The sequence below is a fragment of the Pieris napi genome, chromosome 11 (genome assembly GCF_905475465.1).
Source record: "Pieris napi chromosome 11, ilPieNapi1.2, whole genome shotgun sequence".
Lineage (NCBI taxonomy): Eukaryota > Metazoa > Arthropoda > Insecta > Lepidoptera > Pieridae > Pieris > Pieris napi.
In genome coordinates this window covers 9779354-9796469 of record NC_062244.1, presented here as the reverse complement: position 1 = coordinate 9796469, position 17116 = coordinate 9779354, and the positions used below count along the sequence as shown (strand labels likewise).

Genomic DNA, 17116 nt, shown 5'->3' with positions numbered 1-17116 from the left:
ATTAAAAGGAGTCAAGGTTGCGAAGATACTGGCAGCGTTCCCCTTTTGAATAGCTAGACAAATTCTTTGTCCGAGGTAGCTGCCGGCTCTTCGGTCTCCTGTGATATCGACTAACCTTTTTGCTATTTCCTTAAAAAGTCTTATAGCGCTAGGACCCCACGGACTAAGGGCCTCGACACCGAATGGACAAAATCATATTGTATTGTCTTTGATTGACATAACTTTTACTCATTTAAATAAAACACTATTTTGACCGGATTGAAGTTATGTATTATTATAAATTTACAACTATTTAAACCCTCCATCTTTTAGTCGATACCAACTCCGGGGAAATAAATACAGATAATGTAACTTTCTCTGCAGCTGTGATCCTTTTTGATATTCAACATCTTTTGTCTTCAGTCACCGTGACCACGCACGCTGTAAAGCACGCGAAACGTCGGATAAATTTAAAATTATGTTAAATAGTTGTAAATTTATAATAATACATAACTTCAATCCGGTCAAAATAGTGTTTTATTCAAAATCATATTCCGAGACTAGACCCCTGTATTTACATGCTTTAGCCTTTTCAGCCGCTTTACAAGCCGAACCAGCTCTGTTGTTGGTTCCATGTAGATTTAAATATACCACAGAACTCAATATATCGAAAACGCGAGAGTAACAAAAACTATGGTTCTTCAGGATCTCAAGATTTATCACACATTTTATTGTAAAACCCATCACGGCGTTTAACAGTATTTTTACGTTCAACAGGATAACGCATTAGCAGCTAAAGTGGAATATGACGAAGCTAGAATGATTTTGGACATAGATAGCATCAAAATGGAAAAGGTTGTAGGTATGACTACCACTGGTGCTGCGAGGTTACAAAAAATGATCAAGGAATTGGCGCCACCAATTGGTATGCACTATTTTCCATAATATAGCGTTTGATTATTATCTAAATGGATTGGATTACAAAAATCTATGTTAGATTTAAAATCATTTTCAGTCATTTATCACTCAATAAATAATAATATTACGTTGATTATATTGACAACTAGCTGCCCCCGCAAACTTCGTTTCGCCTTATGATTTTTATAAAACATTTTACTATGCTACCCCATAGGCCGTTTCTCCACTGCTCCGGTCAGACAAACGTTACATTATAATATTTAAAGATAGACAATATAAAAAAGTAATAAACGTGCCAGGGCAATAAAATATTCAGAATTTAGAACGTTTTATTAATAAAATGAAGTATATGGGTTTTAGTTAATATAAGTGTTGCATGATAAATATACAAGTATCGATTATTGTCGGATCGGATATAGTGGAAAAGCGCAATCCGGCCTTCCGATATTTTTAGTATTAAAAGCGTTGGGGCGCTCTGTGCCATATTTTTCGTCTATCGAGCAACCCACGCTTTTTCACAATAATACCAGTATTGTTTGTTCATTACCATTTTCAGCCTAAATTAGGAATTATTTTTCACTTTTTAGTTTGATGTGCTTTAAAAGCGTGTTTTTAGTTTTTTTCCTTTCACAAACCTGCTTCAGAGTTCAAGGAATACTCGAATTGGTCCAGACGTCTTCGAGTGCGCTTAGCAATATATTTTACCATTCATTTTTATTTATAAAGATATAATATTTTGTGTTTTTAGTTATTATTGAAGAGGCTGCTGAAGTATTGGAACAACACATAATTACAACGCTTCATAAGAATTGTCAACATGTTATTCTGATTGGTGAGACTGGGTTTTACTTTCATATGACATATTTTAATTTAAAAAAAGGGTGCGTGTACTTATGTACGCGCGTAAGAAGTTATACTTCTTTGGCATTATTAAAAATAGTTTTTGATTGCATGCAATTAATTAATTACAATTAAATAATGAAAGACTGGAAAAGGAGTCATTATAGTCAATAGAGTTCAGTTTACATTTGAAAAATTAAATAAATAAATATTTATTGTCTTTGATTAACATAACTCTTATTACACATTTAAAGAAAAACGCTTTTTACGCGCTGTAAAGCACGCGAAACATCGGATAAATTTAAAATTATGTCAAATAGTTGTAAATTTATAATAATACATAACTTTAATCCGGTAAAAAGCGTTTTTCTTTAAATAAATATTTATTATTAATCTCCTACATTTGTAACATAAATTCTATTATTATTCGAATGTTGTTTTTAAATTATGTCCAATGCCGTAGCATCTTCCGTGGGCAACTTCATTCTGTTAATTTTGTGTCACGGTGCGCGCGCATCGTAAAATTTCACTCTCATCAATTTTTCATAACGTGCCTAAATAAGTATAACTTCAAAAATGTGTGTGTACTTAAGTACGCGCGTTAGTAGCTATACGAGTACTTCTTTGGCGTAACAAGATAAATATCTTTTAATTCTTTTATCTTTCGCCTTATTCTACGTTTGTAGAAAAAATGACGCTAACAATAGAAAAAATTTACTCTCATCATTTTCCCTAACGCGCCAAAAGAAGTATAACTTCAATAAGTATAAAATAAGCCAAATGGCCCAGGCCAATTATATCCAATAGAAAATGAACGCCGTTGAATGTATATCTTAATATGACCATTCCGCTTCTTTATTTGATTCAACAATAAAAGTCGCTGAAATGTGTGATAGCTTGGTTGTTTTTATGTCGTTTAACGTTGTTACCAGGTGATCAACAGCAGTTAAGGCCTTCTGCAGCCCATATGGAGTTGGCTAGGCATTACAACATTGAAGTGTCGTTGTTTGAACGTATGATCAACAACAAAATACACAGCCGCCGGTTGGCGGTCCAACATCGTATGCGGCCAGAGTTTGCTGCCCTGATATCGCCTCATATCTACCCTGACCTACAAAATCATCCGTCTGTTGAAAATTTTCCTAAAATCCGAGGAATGAAAAAGAACCTGTTCTTTTACACTCATGACCATCTGGAAGAGGTACTTTTTCTTTTATCGTTTAACGTTTTTTTATGCAATTTACCTAAGGTAGGTAATATAATAACTTGAGCATTGCTCCATGTAATTCACCATTTGTTTGAAAAATCTATGCTTTACTATCCTAAAAACTATAGAATAGCTTGTGTAAATTTGTATTAGTGCTACATGAATCGCCCTAGTGGTAATAGTACAATGGATGTTATGGTTGCTTTCACCTACAGTGCTTTGTTAAGGAAATAACTATCTGTTATATCGGACGTATTATGAAATCTTAAGGTTTTTACGCCCTTGATTTGGGAAGTTTAAATTTAGAACCATTTGTTTCTTTTTTATATATTTAATTGATGTTCATTAATGTGTTCATTATGAATTATGGGCTATGATGAAAAATCATTTGGTTTTCTCCTCGGGAACTGAGATAATGGGACCGCCGTGTTATGAGGATAATGCAGGTAAATTAAAAGGTATAGCATATAGTGTTGGCCTACTGGTTACAACGTGCAATTCTCGTCCCTGGGGTCGTTGGTTCGATCCCCGGCTGTGCACCAATGGACTTTCTGGATATGTGGGAATCTAACACTCGTGCGTACACTGAAGGAAAACATCGTTAGGAAACGACCATGCCTTAGACCCTAAAAAGTAGACGGTGCGTGTCAGGCACAGAAGGTTCGTCACCTACTTGAAATGATCACTAAACGAAACAGAAATCTGAGGCTCAGACCTAAAATGTTGTATCGCCATTGGCTTAAAGGATAAACGATGTTTATATTTATTTCAGTCAGGAAAAGATAGCACAAGTAAATTTAACAGCAAAGAAGCAGATGTAGCACTAAGACTAGCAAACTACTTAATGCAGCAAGGGTACGATCCGCAAGACATAACGTTGCTTTGTTGCTATACGGCACAAATGTTTTACATGAAGCGGGTAATCTATACTTCTATACTAATACTATAAAGAGGATTTTTTTTTATGTAAGTATGTTTGTATCGAAATGGCTCAAAAAGTACTGGACCGCGATTATTTCACCATTTGAATGCTACATTGCAAGAAAAATAAGAATCCCTACTAAAACTACAATATTGTTACCCAAGGTGTAAAAATGCCTATAAAATATCTTACATCGCATGCGCTGCGAAAACTATTGATGATAGAAGAAAAAATGTTCCACAATATTAAAGAACATATCAATATCTATCTACAAAAAAAATATTGTCCAACCGTGCGGAGCCGGGACGGGCCGCTAGTAATTCGTAAAATACATATACTTATCGACATATTATTTACATACATTATACAAATAGATATATACAATTTTATTTCCCTAAGATGCGACCTCTATCCCGGAGAAGGCCTCCTCCAACTTCTTCCGTCCTATTATATTTTTTGCCGTCATCATCAAATTCTTATGATGACGGGGGTGTGTCAAGGCCCAATCGGAGAGATTTGATGGTCAAAGTTGTTGTTAAAAAAATACTAAAACTGGCCGTTGTATGAGAATATTGTCATCATGACATAATGTAACTTATTTGTTATTATTTTATTTATTCGATTATGATACATTAAAATATACCGCGAATCAAATCAAATGACCTTTTAACCAGCGCCTCAAACGATGAATAAAATAATACATATATTTGTGTCAAAAGTCAATACCGTTTGCAATAACAGTTTTTATTTAAAAATTTCAATTGTCGTTTTAGTATTTTTCTTTACTTATAATTTTGGTTTCCCACCGTTTAAACCTTTCCTACACTTCCACAAATATTTCATCATAGCCAAATCGGTCCAGCCCTTTTAGCGAGACAAACGAACAGCAAATAATTTATCTATATTATATATAGATGTGGTCATGTCCATATAAATGAATCTTACCTAGTGTACAAAAAATTATCGTCGTAGTTGAGCGCACTTGAAAATCTAGTATATAAAAATAAGTCGGGTTTTCCTTCCTGACGCTATAACTCCAGAACGCACGAACCGATTTCCACGGTTTTGCATTCGTTGGAAAGGTCTCGGGCTCCGTGAGGTTTATAGAAAGAAAATTCAGGAAAAATTTCAACAGAAAAGCGGGATCACCAAACGAAATGTTACATAAAACGAAGCCATCTGGAGGCGAAACGGAGTTCGCCGAGTTTGCTAGTTTTCTATATAAAGGCTCGTCTTGTTTTCCAGTCTAATTAAATCTAATGAATGTTATTAGTTATGATTTATCTATAGTACCCTAATGTAAGATTTCATTCTAGGAGAAAAAGAACTACGTCCATTTGAATGACGTAAAAGTGACAGTCGTTGATAACTACCAAGGGGAGGAATCGAAGATAATTATATTATCACTAGTGAGAAATAACCTCGATAACAAGATTGGTTTTTTGGCAACCCCTAACAGAGTCTGTGTCGCCTTATCGAGAGCTAAAGAAGGTTGGTAGAGCGAAACACTGGTTATAACGCAACTTGGTATACCTGGTTAAAAGATTTAATTAAAGTTGATGTTTGAAAAAAGTGATTGAAAAGCATTTTCTTGTAACCTCGTAATTTGATTTCGTCTTTCTCTTTCCTTCGTCCGTTTTCTTCTGTTCCTAACAAACTGACCTAATATCCTCACGATTTTTCTGTATTAATGTATACAAACCTATGGGTTTAGCTGGGATTCGAACGATATCAGATTTGAGAGTCGCCCTCTGGGTAGGTCTTACACCGCTCAACTACTTAATCTCTAATATATAAAATTCTCGTGTCGCGGTGTTTGTAGTTAAACTCCTCCGAAACGGCTTGACCGATTCTCATGAAATTTTGTGTGCATATTGGGTATGTCTGAGAATCGGACAACATCTATTTTTCATCCGTCTAAATGTTAAGGGTAGTCCACCCCTAAATTATTTTGTTTTAATTTTTAGATTAAATTAGCATTAAAAAATACATACAACTCCTAATTTTCACCCCTCTACGATCAACCCCTATTTTTTATTATAAATGATATACATGGCAAAACGACGTTTGCCCGGTCAGCTAGTTATTGATATATATATTTCATGATCCAGGGTTCTACATATTTGGAAACATAAATATGCTCAAATCTCAGTCTGAACTTTGGAAGAACATTTCTGGATCTCTCGAGCAAGAGGACTCTGTGGGTTCAAGTTTGCAGCTTCAGTGTTTCTTCCACCCGGAACAAATAACAAATGTATGTTCGTTCCTTTAATATTTATAAATTTCATACAAACAGGCTATTATTATTTATATTCTTTATAGATCACGACAGACAGCGATTTTGATATGGCACCAGAGGGTGGATGTTTGTTAAAATGCAATTTGAATTTGTCATGTGGACACGTGTGCCCGCTGGTGTGTCATGGCTATGATAGGAATCACGAGACGATAAATTGTATTGAGAAATGTCAAAGGTAAAAAATTTTTTTTTTTCAAATGGTTTAGATTTTGTGAAATCACCAACCTTAGAGATCCTGAGACATCGTTTAATCATCATAGTTTAATGAAGATAAAAGTCAGTTTTAATGACATGTACAATATTTTTATGTAATGTCATTAAATTATCTATAACTAGCGACCCGCCCCGGCTTCGCACAGATGCAATGCTGATACTAAATTCAAAGTGCTATAGAGAATAGAGAGAACCTTCTCTTCCTTCTTGGAATATCTTCGAAAATATTCATTTAAATTATATGTTGTAAAGAGCCATATAGATCTATATTAAATCAATACTGTATTTAAGGTATTTTATTGGATAGGGATTAATGCCGTATTGGTTAAAATCGCTTCGAAAATTAGCCATTATTTGTCGTAAAAAGTAAATTATATTTTTTTTTTATTGTGGGATATCCATGAGAGATAGACATATACCATCGCGGAGTTTTCTGTAGACCTTTTCAATGTGTACAATACGTAGTACATTATTTTGATAAATCTCGTAGGGTTCGCAATGTAAGCGGAAAAAATGTAATTATTTACGACATCACATTAGAAACCTAAAAAATAACAGTACTTCTCCACTATTTAATGGATGTTATTATACATATAAACCTTCCTCTTGAATCACTCTATCTATTTAAAAAAACCGCACCAAAATCCGTTGCGTAGTTTCAAAGATTTAAGCGTACAAAGGGACATAGGGACAGAGAAAGCGACTTTGTTTTATACTATGTAGTGATATATGAAAGACAAAAATCACTGTAACGAAGAACCGTTTTGTTGTCTGTTTTATAATTTAAATGCGTTGCAAAAAATTTAAATAGTACATGCAACTTTTTGGTTAATGAGTGTCTTAAAATTTATGGCCACTTTACAAATAAGCTAAGCAGTGACCTTTGTACTATATTTTTTTTCTACATTACGATACGCGATATGATTTTTCTGTTCTATTGAAACTAATAAACTAGTGATTTAAAGTAACACATGAGTGGTAGGATAAAACAATTTGACCCTTAAAAGAGGTATTTGCATTGGCCATAATATAATAAAGTGGTTTAGGCAAACGAATAAACACGGTTTGAAATTTCCAGAAAAATTTGCGAAAAGCAACATGTTTGCCCTCTGGCTTGTGCAAGAGAATGCGAACCTTGCAAAGTTATCGTAAACAAGAAACTGCCATGTACTCATTATATGGATACTTGGTGTTCTACCGAACCAAAAGACGCTAAATGTCTTACTATAGTTTCTGTCATCTTACCCCATTGTGGCCATGAGGTAAGAAGGGTATTTTTGATTCTGAAATATATAAAGGGAGCGTTCAAGTATTACGTCACGTACATTTTTTGGGGATTATTGACAAACCCCCCCCCCCCCCATGTAACGCGCTGTAACGTTTTGCTGTACCCAAGTTAAATATTAACAATAACGCGTAATTCAATCCCCGCCCCGCGTAACGTTTTACGAAAGGAACAAAAATTTGTTACGTAATACTTGAACGCTCCCTAACTTGTTTTTTTTTCTCGTTCATAAGTGTATAAGTTACCTAATATATTTTAAAGTTTTTGTTGAATGATTCTATTATATATAAAAAAACAAGAATACTTAGTCGGAAGCTTTGCTACCGCCTAAACCTTACATATCCGTCATCAAATGTTGGCTAGTATAGCGTTTCTAAAAATGAAAAAATGTAGATTTTTTTGTAGATTGACCACTTACGATACGCCAATACATCAAGTCTCCAATTGAACGACAAGTGTGTAAATTTAAGATTTATTAATAACTAGCTGTCCCCGCGAAGTTCGTTGAGATTGAGGATTTTTCGTACATTGTTCTCTTCACAAAAACCTTCCTCAGATTTCAAAGAAGAAATAAAACAAAATTACTCGATTTGGTCCAGCCGTTTAGCGCTTAGCAACATATTTTGCGATTCAATTTTATTTATACAGTGAAAATCTGTTAACGACATCGAATGGACTACTCATATTTGGCCGTAAAAACCGATAGTCGTAACAGCCGATGACGTTGTTATTAAGTACCTAATACAATAGAATTCAGCCGGGACCTTTGGTTTTGGTCACTATAACCGGTAGGTATGTTGTTCTAAACGATTCGTCGTAAACGGTTTTGACTGAGATATCTGACAAATGCTACAGGGCGTCACCCTTAAACCTTGTAAAAAACTTACCTATCCTATTAAATATAAATGAAAATAATATTTCAGGCACAAAAAGCATGTTATGTAGATTTGGCCAACGTAAGATGTTCAGTCCCGTGTAAGGCGCGAATGAATTGCGGACACGTATGTGAGAAATTCTGCCACGTCATAAGCGACCCGGATCACGAAAAGGTAATTTTACGGTTTCATTATATTAGTTTGCAGAACAGCCTCTTAAATAAAATGATATGGTAGCCAAAAACTAAAACGCAGATAGTAGGACGTACTTTTCAAATTTCGAATGGCTTGAATATTTAATGAAATCACCAACCTTAGAGATCCTGAGACATCTTCGTTTAATCATTATAGTTTAATAGAGACAAAAGTCAGTTGTAATCACATGTAAAATGTTCTATGTAATTTTATTATAATTATCTATAATAATATATCAGAGAAAAGACATTAATTGTATTGAGAAACCGTTTTGTTATCTGTTTTATAATTTAAATGTGTTGCATATACTAACTACGCTTGTTGGTTAATACGTGTCTTAAACTGTATGGCCACTTTACCCATATAAAACCTTTGTCCTATATAGCATATTTATTTCATTACGATATGAATTGTTCTAAAACTGTCTATTAGGATTATAGACTATTATATAAATGACACTTATTAATTTGTGTATTATTAATTTTAGACCAAGTGTGAAAAGCCATGCGCAAATGTCAAAAAAGGATGTACCTTCACTTCAGAGATCGATACCGACTCTCTTGCGCATCAATGTCAAAAAATGTGCTACGAAGAGTGTGATGAGTGCAAAGTAGAGGTGAGATTTGAGACTGGACTTATATAATCAATATACCAACGCCACAGCCTTGTAGGTTTGCACCTGACAATTCTGTAACTGTTTCGTGATAGTTAGCTTTTTTTTCTAATACGTAAGTACGTGATTACCTTCCGTGCTAGACACACGCCGTCGACTTTAAGGATCTAAGCTGTTTCTCAACAGGGGGCGGTAATTTGATTGCTAATTGCAATTGGAAAATGGACTCGAGGTTTTTCAGTAGGGGCCTTTCAAGGATTACGTAAGCGTAAGGGGTCTTTGATTTTCTTATTTGGTGATTACGTCAACAGTAATTATTTACTTTTAAAGAAACAATTTTTAACCGGATTGAAGTTATGTATTATTATAAACTAGCGACCCGCCACGGCTTCGCACAGTATTTAATTGGATAAGGATTAATGCTGTATTGGTTAAAATCGCTTCGAAAATTAGCCATTATCTGTCGTAAAAAATAAATGACAAAAAAATGTTATTGTGGGATATCCATAAGAGATAGACATATACCATCGTGGAGTTCTCTGTAGACCTTTTCAATATGTACAATACTTAGTACATTATTTTGATAAATCTCGTAGGGTTCAGCCTGCGTTTGCATTGTAAGCGGAAAAAATGTAATTATTTACGACATCACATTAGAAACCTCAAAAATAACAGTATTTCTCCAATATTTAATGGGTGTTATTACACATATAAACCTTCCTCTTCAATCACTCTATCTATTAAAATCCGTTGCGTAGTTTTAAAGTTTATCAGACATAGGGATATAGGGACAGAAAAAGCGACTTTGTTATAGATTTGACATAGTATAAATGTAGTAATTTACAATTATTTTACATAATTTTAAATTTAACCGACGTTTCGCGTGCTTTACAGCGTGCGTGGTCACGGTGTCTGTAATATATATATAATATATATAATACATAACATACATATAATTTATAATAATACATAACTTCAATCAGGTTAAAAAGTGTTTTCTTTAAATCTGTAAAGGTTATGTCACTAAAAGACAATACAATTATTTACTTTTTTACTCACTACCCACACAATGTCTATGCTTGAAAATGTAATGCATTTTCGAGGATTACAAAAAATTTATACGTTTGTGTACTATTATTTTTGAGAGCTTTGCTTACTTTTGCTGACAAGAGGGGAGGATAAATTGCAGTAAATCAGCTTACGTAATACTTGAAGGGCCCCGTATGTGTTTTGAAAATTTACATACTGTGTTTCGTTTACAATTTCCTAGTGATTTCACTAGGGCTCCGGGCTCAAGGTTGCTTAACTATCGGGCTATTAAAATGAACACTCACTCGATCGACTTCAAAAAGAAGGGTACACTGAAAGTATAATTATTATTTCCACTCGTTATTAAGGTGAAGAAGAGAAGAACCACATGCAAGCACTCGGAGCAAGTTCCGTGTAACGTCTATATTAATAGTATCCAATGTAAAAAAAAATGCGCTCGCGTACTAAAATGTAATCACTTCTGCATGAAGTTGTGTAACGAACCATGCGGGGACTGTGATCAACTGGTGAGTGCGTTTTCATATTTTAACGTGTCTAAAAAAAGGGATATTGTTTTTAGCTCGTAAAACGAAGGCCGGTATAATAATGCTTATTTTAATTATGTTTGAGATATAAATATTTAAAGGCTTGGTTCGGCGGTCGAGGAACCAAAGTCCTCGCAGTATTTTTGGTGCCTAAAGCAAAAATCTATGAAAAAATCGTAGTTAGAACTGGCGTGTGGTATCGATTTCCAGTGGAGGTCTTTCATGGGAGATAGAGCCTCCAAACTATAATAAAAAGGGCATGCTCCTCTCATAAAAGCCGTCAACGAGTAACATGGGTGTCCATGGGCTCGGCATCTACCTTTTATGTCCTCTCCGTAGGCTCGATTTCCCCATCAGAAAAAAAATAAACTAGATCACTTATTACCTTAAAAATGTATAATATTTGGCTTGTAGAATTTAAATAAAAATTATTTAACCCAAAATAATTACAAATAATAACAGTCAGAAAAGACACTCTCTGATATTTTGTATTTAATAATCTATTTTCCCTTCAGGTCAATAAAGTTATACCAGGTTGTAACCATGTCGTACGAGTTAAATGTTCCGTAGAACCTACAAAATATGACTGTACGCAACAATGCAAGCGCTTGCTAGAATGTGGCCATGAATGCCTCAAGCAATGTAATCAGCCATGTGATGCCCGTGAATGTGGGGAATTAAGTAACAAATCAACTACGGGCTTATGTGGCCATCAAATAATGATACCATGTAAAATGGCAAAGAGTAAGTTGTTTATACATGCCATAAAATAACCTAAAAAAACTCGCGGATATTTGTTTCCATATCTAAGATTGTGAAGGCTTCTAATCCAATGTCTACTACTACTACTATACGTCGCGTATTTGCTACTTATTTTCTTCGAGTTAGTTTGACAGCCTTATTGTAGAAACTAGTAACTACGACTTGTAAGCAGTTAAGACATGTAATAATAAAACCAAACGTTAGTTGACCACAGATAAAGAGATTTGTTGAGACATATTAGACATAGACGATTGTTGTCGAATTGATGGCGTTAATATGGCAATATCCAATAGAATAAAATTAAATAGTTATATGTACTGTCATCTTGATGTGGTAGTTTCGTACTATATATATTGTTATGCTCTTTGTAGCAATCTATGTATCACAAATAAGTTTGAATATTTATATTATTTGATGACATTACATTACAGATAATCCGAATGATACTAGTTTCAAGAAAGAGCTACTCCGTTATTGTAAGTTCCCTTGTTCAGCTGTATTGAGTTGCGACCATCGTTGTGTAGGCTCGTGTTCTGAATGTTATCAATTTCGTCTGCACGCGCCCTGCGCCGCCAAATGTAACAAGGACATCATATGTGGACATCGGTAATATACGAATTTAAATCTCTTTAGTAACACTTCATTGGTCTTGGGCTTGAGACAAAGTCACTTTTCGACAGGCGTGACACACTAACGCCAAACTAATTTGTATGAAAATAGTCACGTGAGCTTGTCATTCCAAAAAAATTCCTGTTGAAAAGTCGTTGTCTCTAGACCCTTGTGGCGCCAAATTTTTGTTCTCATTACTTCTCAAAGCAAGACAGACTACATTGGTAAGTGTGAATTTTGGCATAAGCTGGGTGATGGCGCGGTTATCAAAGTAATTTTAATGCCAAAAGTTAAGCCACAAAGCCTTGTTTTAAATTTGTTTTAAGTAATTTGCCATATATAAAATACAAACATGCTATATGTTAGGCCTCTTTATGGCCGTCTTGTTGGAGTGTTGACTGATATTATATCTTCAATAGGTGCGTCGAACCCTGCAACGAGGTATGTCCGCCATGCAACAAGCCTTGCGAAGTAAGGTGTCCACATTCGAAGTGTAACAACCAGTGTGGTAGACCGTGTGTATTCTGTAAGGTAAAGTTGATAAATTATTAGGTATTAGGTATTTAATATTTATATATTGAGTCGCCAGTGGAAGGTTCAATGGGGTATGAATATAAACGAAATAACGAATTCTGATTCCATATAAAAAACATTAAAAAACCTGTCAAACCGATTTTGATTAAGATTTGACTGTGTGATTTTATTTAAATAAACGAAAAGCTCATATCTAGAAGAGATCCTTAAATTAAAGCCTTCCTTCAAGCTTTTAATAAATACATACACATCTACTCAGTGCCGTGGACATACTCGAGAGCGTCAGATATTGATAGCATGTATGTCCTACATATTATTAATAATGTACGAACGTTAATCTGATTGTTTGCATGATGGGAGTAGTACGTAAGGGTTGAAAATGATTAAAAAAAATCGAGTGCGCCAGGTTCTCATCTAATAATCTGACGATTTGGATCTGACGCAAACTCGCGGCCATTATTAGAAGACGGAAGACAACCTTTTTGTTGTCTTACCGTACTGACTCTTAGATTTATTAATTAGCTATATGCCTACTATATAATTGTATCTCGCAGGAAAAATGCACACGCCGATGCCCTCACGGGCAGTGTAAGAGGCTATGCGGACAGGCTTGTTCTGTTGCTGCTTGTTCAAAGCCGTGTCCCAAAACGCAAAAGTGTAAACACCCTTGCCGAGGTCTGTGTGGCCACCCATGTCCAAACGTCTGCAAGATTTGCAAACCAGACGACTTTCCCAAAGATTTTCTGGGTGATGATTACGAAGATGATGCAAAGTAAGATATATTATGCCGATCTTTCGAAATTTGTTTTTTGTATGATAATAGAAATACCTACGTTAAAGCCGCAAATGTGTAAATATGTATAGTCACTGACCTTCTTTAGAGCGTGACATCGACACATAAATATTACAGATACCGAATTTGAATGATTGATTTTATTTTTCGTTTTAATGTCAAATAGAAAAATGAATCTTCTGTATGCGGATTTAAAGAAAAAATGGCGGAATAAAGACGTGGCTTCGGCCTTTCGGAACTAGCAAAATTCTCCAATTATTACCAAGAACAACTGGCTGTATGGACTAAAGTCCTTTCCCTATACCATTAGGGATAAATTAATATCATCATCAACCTTCTGTATGCGAAATAAATATATATGTTTTCAGGCTCGTCATGTTGGAGGACTGTAACCACATCGTGGAAGTAGAAGAAATGGACACATGGATGTTCAGTAAAATGGATACAATAGGAATAAAGTCATGCCCAAAATGTCGAAAGCCTATCCTCAAGAGCTACCGCTATAAGGATATCATAAACAATATATTTAAATTCGATATAAATCCCGTGAAAGAAAAAGTTTACGGAAGTAAACGAGATATTACCGCGAAGATGGAAGAACTAAATAATAAATTACAACATCTATTTAATGAGGATAAACAAACTTTGTTCAATTTTCGAAATAGTTATCTTTCTGGTGTGTTTACATTGTTTTAAACAAATCTTTTTGGGTAGAGACATGGAACAAATAATAATTTCTAGAGATCATAATGATGTATATATTTATAATTTTCGCTTCTTTTCAGATTACCCTGAACGAGCCTATAAAGAGCTGGAGAAGTATGTTAAAAAAAACAAGCGACTTTCACTTATGCAAATAGAGATGAGTTTAATATACTGTAACATATTGGAGATTCTATTTGAAAAAAGAAAAAATTATTCAGGAGTAGCAAAACATTTTCTCGCGGAATTTACCAGTCAAATGAACGACATCTACCGATACCTAATCAGGAATGTAAAAAAAATTAATTATCAGCAACAGCAAGATATAAATTGTGAGATCAATCGTGTACACGCTACAATTCAATATGAGAAGTTGGTTAGAAATTACTATACGATACATAATCAACCGGATATTTTGAAAGCTTTTAACGATACTGAAAGGATAATATTCAGTATTGAAAGATTTAACAAGGAAAAAGGTACAGCCGCCTTAAAGTCGTTGCAAGATGTGATCAAATCGAATGTCGTGGTCATATTTGAACAAGAACGGAAAATGATTGTCAAAGCGATCGGTTTGAAAGCCGGGCATTGGTTCAAATGTCCGAATGGGCATTTCTATTGTATTGGTGATTGCGGTGGAGCTATGGTGGTCGGTAAATGTCCCGATTGTGGAACGGCCGTAGGCGGAACTAGACATACCTTGTTGTCTGACAACAAGCACGCCAGCGAAATGGACGACTCGAAATTCCCGGCTTGGTCTGAACAAAATAATTTGGAAAATTTTCATCTAGACTAGTATATTGTCTATAATTACGGCTCCTGTAATTGAGCACACAGAATGGAAAATTAAAATATACATAAGTTTAATTTGGTCTCGTACTGAAATAACGTTCAGTAACCGCTCGGAAAAACAATTATTGGCTTGGAGTACTAGAAAATAAGTTTGACGTATAAAGGAATAAAAATGTATCGTATCATTTCGGTTACGGGTTAAGTTCCCAGATGAGCAGACACTATTAAGCCAAACAACTGATATTACGTTGTTTTCGTTATTGTTTCATGTTTCTATTATATGTATTATTTAACTTTTAATGGAACCCTAATTGCATAAGTTTGTTTTTATTCTATGATATATTATTTCTTCCAAGCAGTATGATGATTTCCTAATTATTTTAATTTAGCATTTGGTGTAAATTATCTGATATGAGTGATGACTTATTATTAAGTTTTAATATGTTTTCCATACAATATTGTGACTGTCAGATCTAGAAGTGTTGGTTTATGTTACACATCTTATTTTTTTAATGACAAAGATTTGATACCGATTTGACACGTAAACGGAACTGACGGTCATTTTCTTTCATTATATTTTTATGTAACCACTCATATGCTTAAGAATGTTAATCCACTTATTACTTAGGCATACAATAAACATTATTTTTTTTTTTACCTCGATTAAAACTCTTGTTTCATTCATATATGTATATGTTAAAACATGCAAGGACTTTATGGATTGATACTTTTCTATTTCTTAAAGCTGCCTACGAAACCAGTCGTATGCAACTTGTTAAAAAAAATTATCGCTTGTCATTAAATAAGTTGTTCATGATGTTCGAACTAGTTATATTATTATTATTATTTTTTTTAATAGAGAAAAGCTAGTCCTGATAGCTCGGATATTGGAAACGGAATTCAAATTGAATTAGTTTGTACTTAAAGTATCTGCGAAATATCTGCAAATTAGTCAAACAGAGGAACATTTAAAACCATTTTGTTTCGCTAGCGGCTTCCGAAACTTTAGCTCAAAACTCGAAAAATTTACAAAATGACAATATTTTAGTACTCTACTCAATATACCGAATCCAATTAATGATTAAGAAAGTGACTAGATTCAGAAATGCGAATTGCCCGTAATAAAATATTTAAAAAAATAGATTCTAGGTCATTAAAAATCGTATTTGCGAAAACACAGATAAGACGACATTTATCCAAAATGGATTCGCATAGCTCTGTAAGTACAACAGCAACAAATTGTTCGGATGAGAGAAGCTTATCTTGTTAAAGCAGGTAAAAAAACTTCATGTCAAGAAAAACTAAGCCCTATACCTTTTTATATATAAAGTCAAAAAGAATTAAATTAATTATTGATGCGGATTTAAATTCTCACAAAAAGCCAAAGTAAAAATCATTACTTAATTAATTTCATTGCCATCATACAACTACTTGTTTACAGTTAATAATATTATTATATATAAAAATAAAAGAAAGTCGTGTTTGTTACAACACTTATAACTCGAGATCGGCTGGACCGATGTTAGTTGTGTCTTTTTTGATGGATTTTTCTCCACTCCGAATAGCAGAATAAGTAATAAAATATCGGATAAGTTATCGAATAACAATAAATTAATTAATTAATTTTACGAATGCACACGGCATGTGGTGACATTTGTTGACAAAACTACGCATCATTGTACGTCGAATTCGTGTCACTTCAAGAAATTCCGAACTTGAAGTAAATAAGGAGATGCATAACCAGGCTTTGATCTTGATCGAAAACATGTGTTACCTCATCAAAAAATGTTGTAAAGCAGAAAGTGATTTTACATGCAGTATCGCAATATTGGCGATAGAGAGAAGAGGCCTAATGTGTAAAACTGCCATTCTTCTTTTGCAATGGCAAGCAATAAAACATTTCTCTATTTGCAAAAAAAGTTATCACCTTAATGAAATCCTAAAATAAGTTTAACTAAAGTAACAACGATATTATTATTAAGGCGGAACGAAGTTAGCCGGGTC

General features: G+C 34.2%; 1 protein-coding gene and 1 long non-coding RNA gene across 3 annotated transcripts in view; one reads left to right on the top strand and one right to left on the bottom strand.

Moving 5' to 3' along the window:
- The window catches only part of LOC125053621 (NFX1-type zinc finger-containing protein 1-like), a 30108-nt gene extending 14327 nt beyond the window's left edge, over nt 1-15781 (top strand). For both annotated transcript variants that reach the window (XM_047655063.1, XM_047655062.1), the window contains 17 exons: nt 757-904; nt 1646-1729; nt 2670-2938; nt 3717-3863; nt 5183-5357; nt 5978-6120; nt 6189-6340; nt 7457-7640; nt 8587-8712; nt 9221-9349; nt 10744-10902; nt 11436-11664; nt 12114-12288; nt 12711-12822; nt 13380-13597; nt 13987-14294; nt 14404-15781. In XM_047655063.1, coding sequence (XP_047511019.1) covers nt 757-904; nt 1646-1729; nt 2670-2938; nt 3717-3863; nt 5183-5357; nt 5978-6120; nt 6189-6340; nt 7457-7640; nt 8587-8712; nt 9221-9349; nt 10744-10902; nt 11436-11664; nt 12114-12288; nt 12711-12822; nt 13380-13597; nt 13987-14294; nt 14404-15116 — 3471 coding nt within the window. In that variant the 3' untranslated portion in view covers nt 15117-15781. The remainder of the gene's footprint in view (nt 1-756; nt 905-1645; nt 1730-2669; nt 2939-3716; nt 3864-5182; nt 5358-5977; nt 6121-6188; nt 6341-7456; nt 7641-8586; nt 8713-9220; nt 9350-10743; nt 10903-11435; nt 11665-12113; nt 12289-12710; nt 12823-13379; nt 13598-13986; nt 14295-14403) is intronic.
- LOC125053651 lies at nt 12090-12757 on the bottom strand. The gene is made up of 2 exons (XR_007117598.1): nt 12644-12757; nt 12090-12246 (listed from the first exon to the last, which is right to left on the bottom strand). It is a non-coding gene; the product is annotated as an uncharacterized LOC125053651 (long non-coding RNA).
- Nucleotides 15782-17116: the final 1335 nt, after the last annotated feature.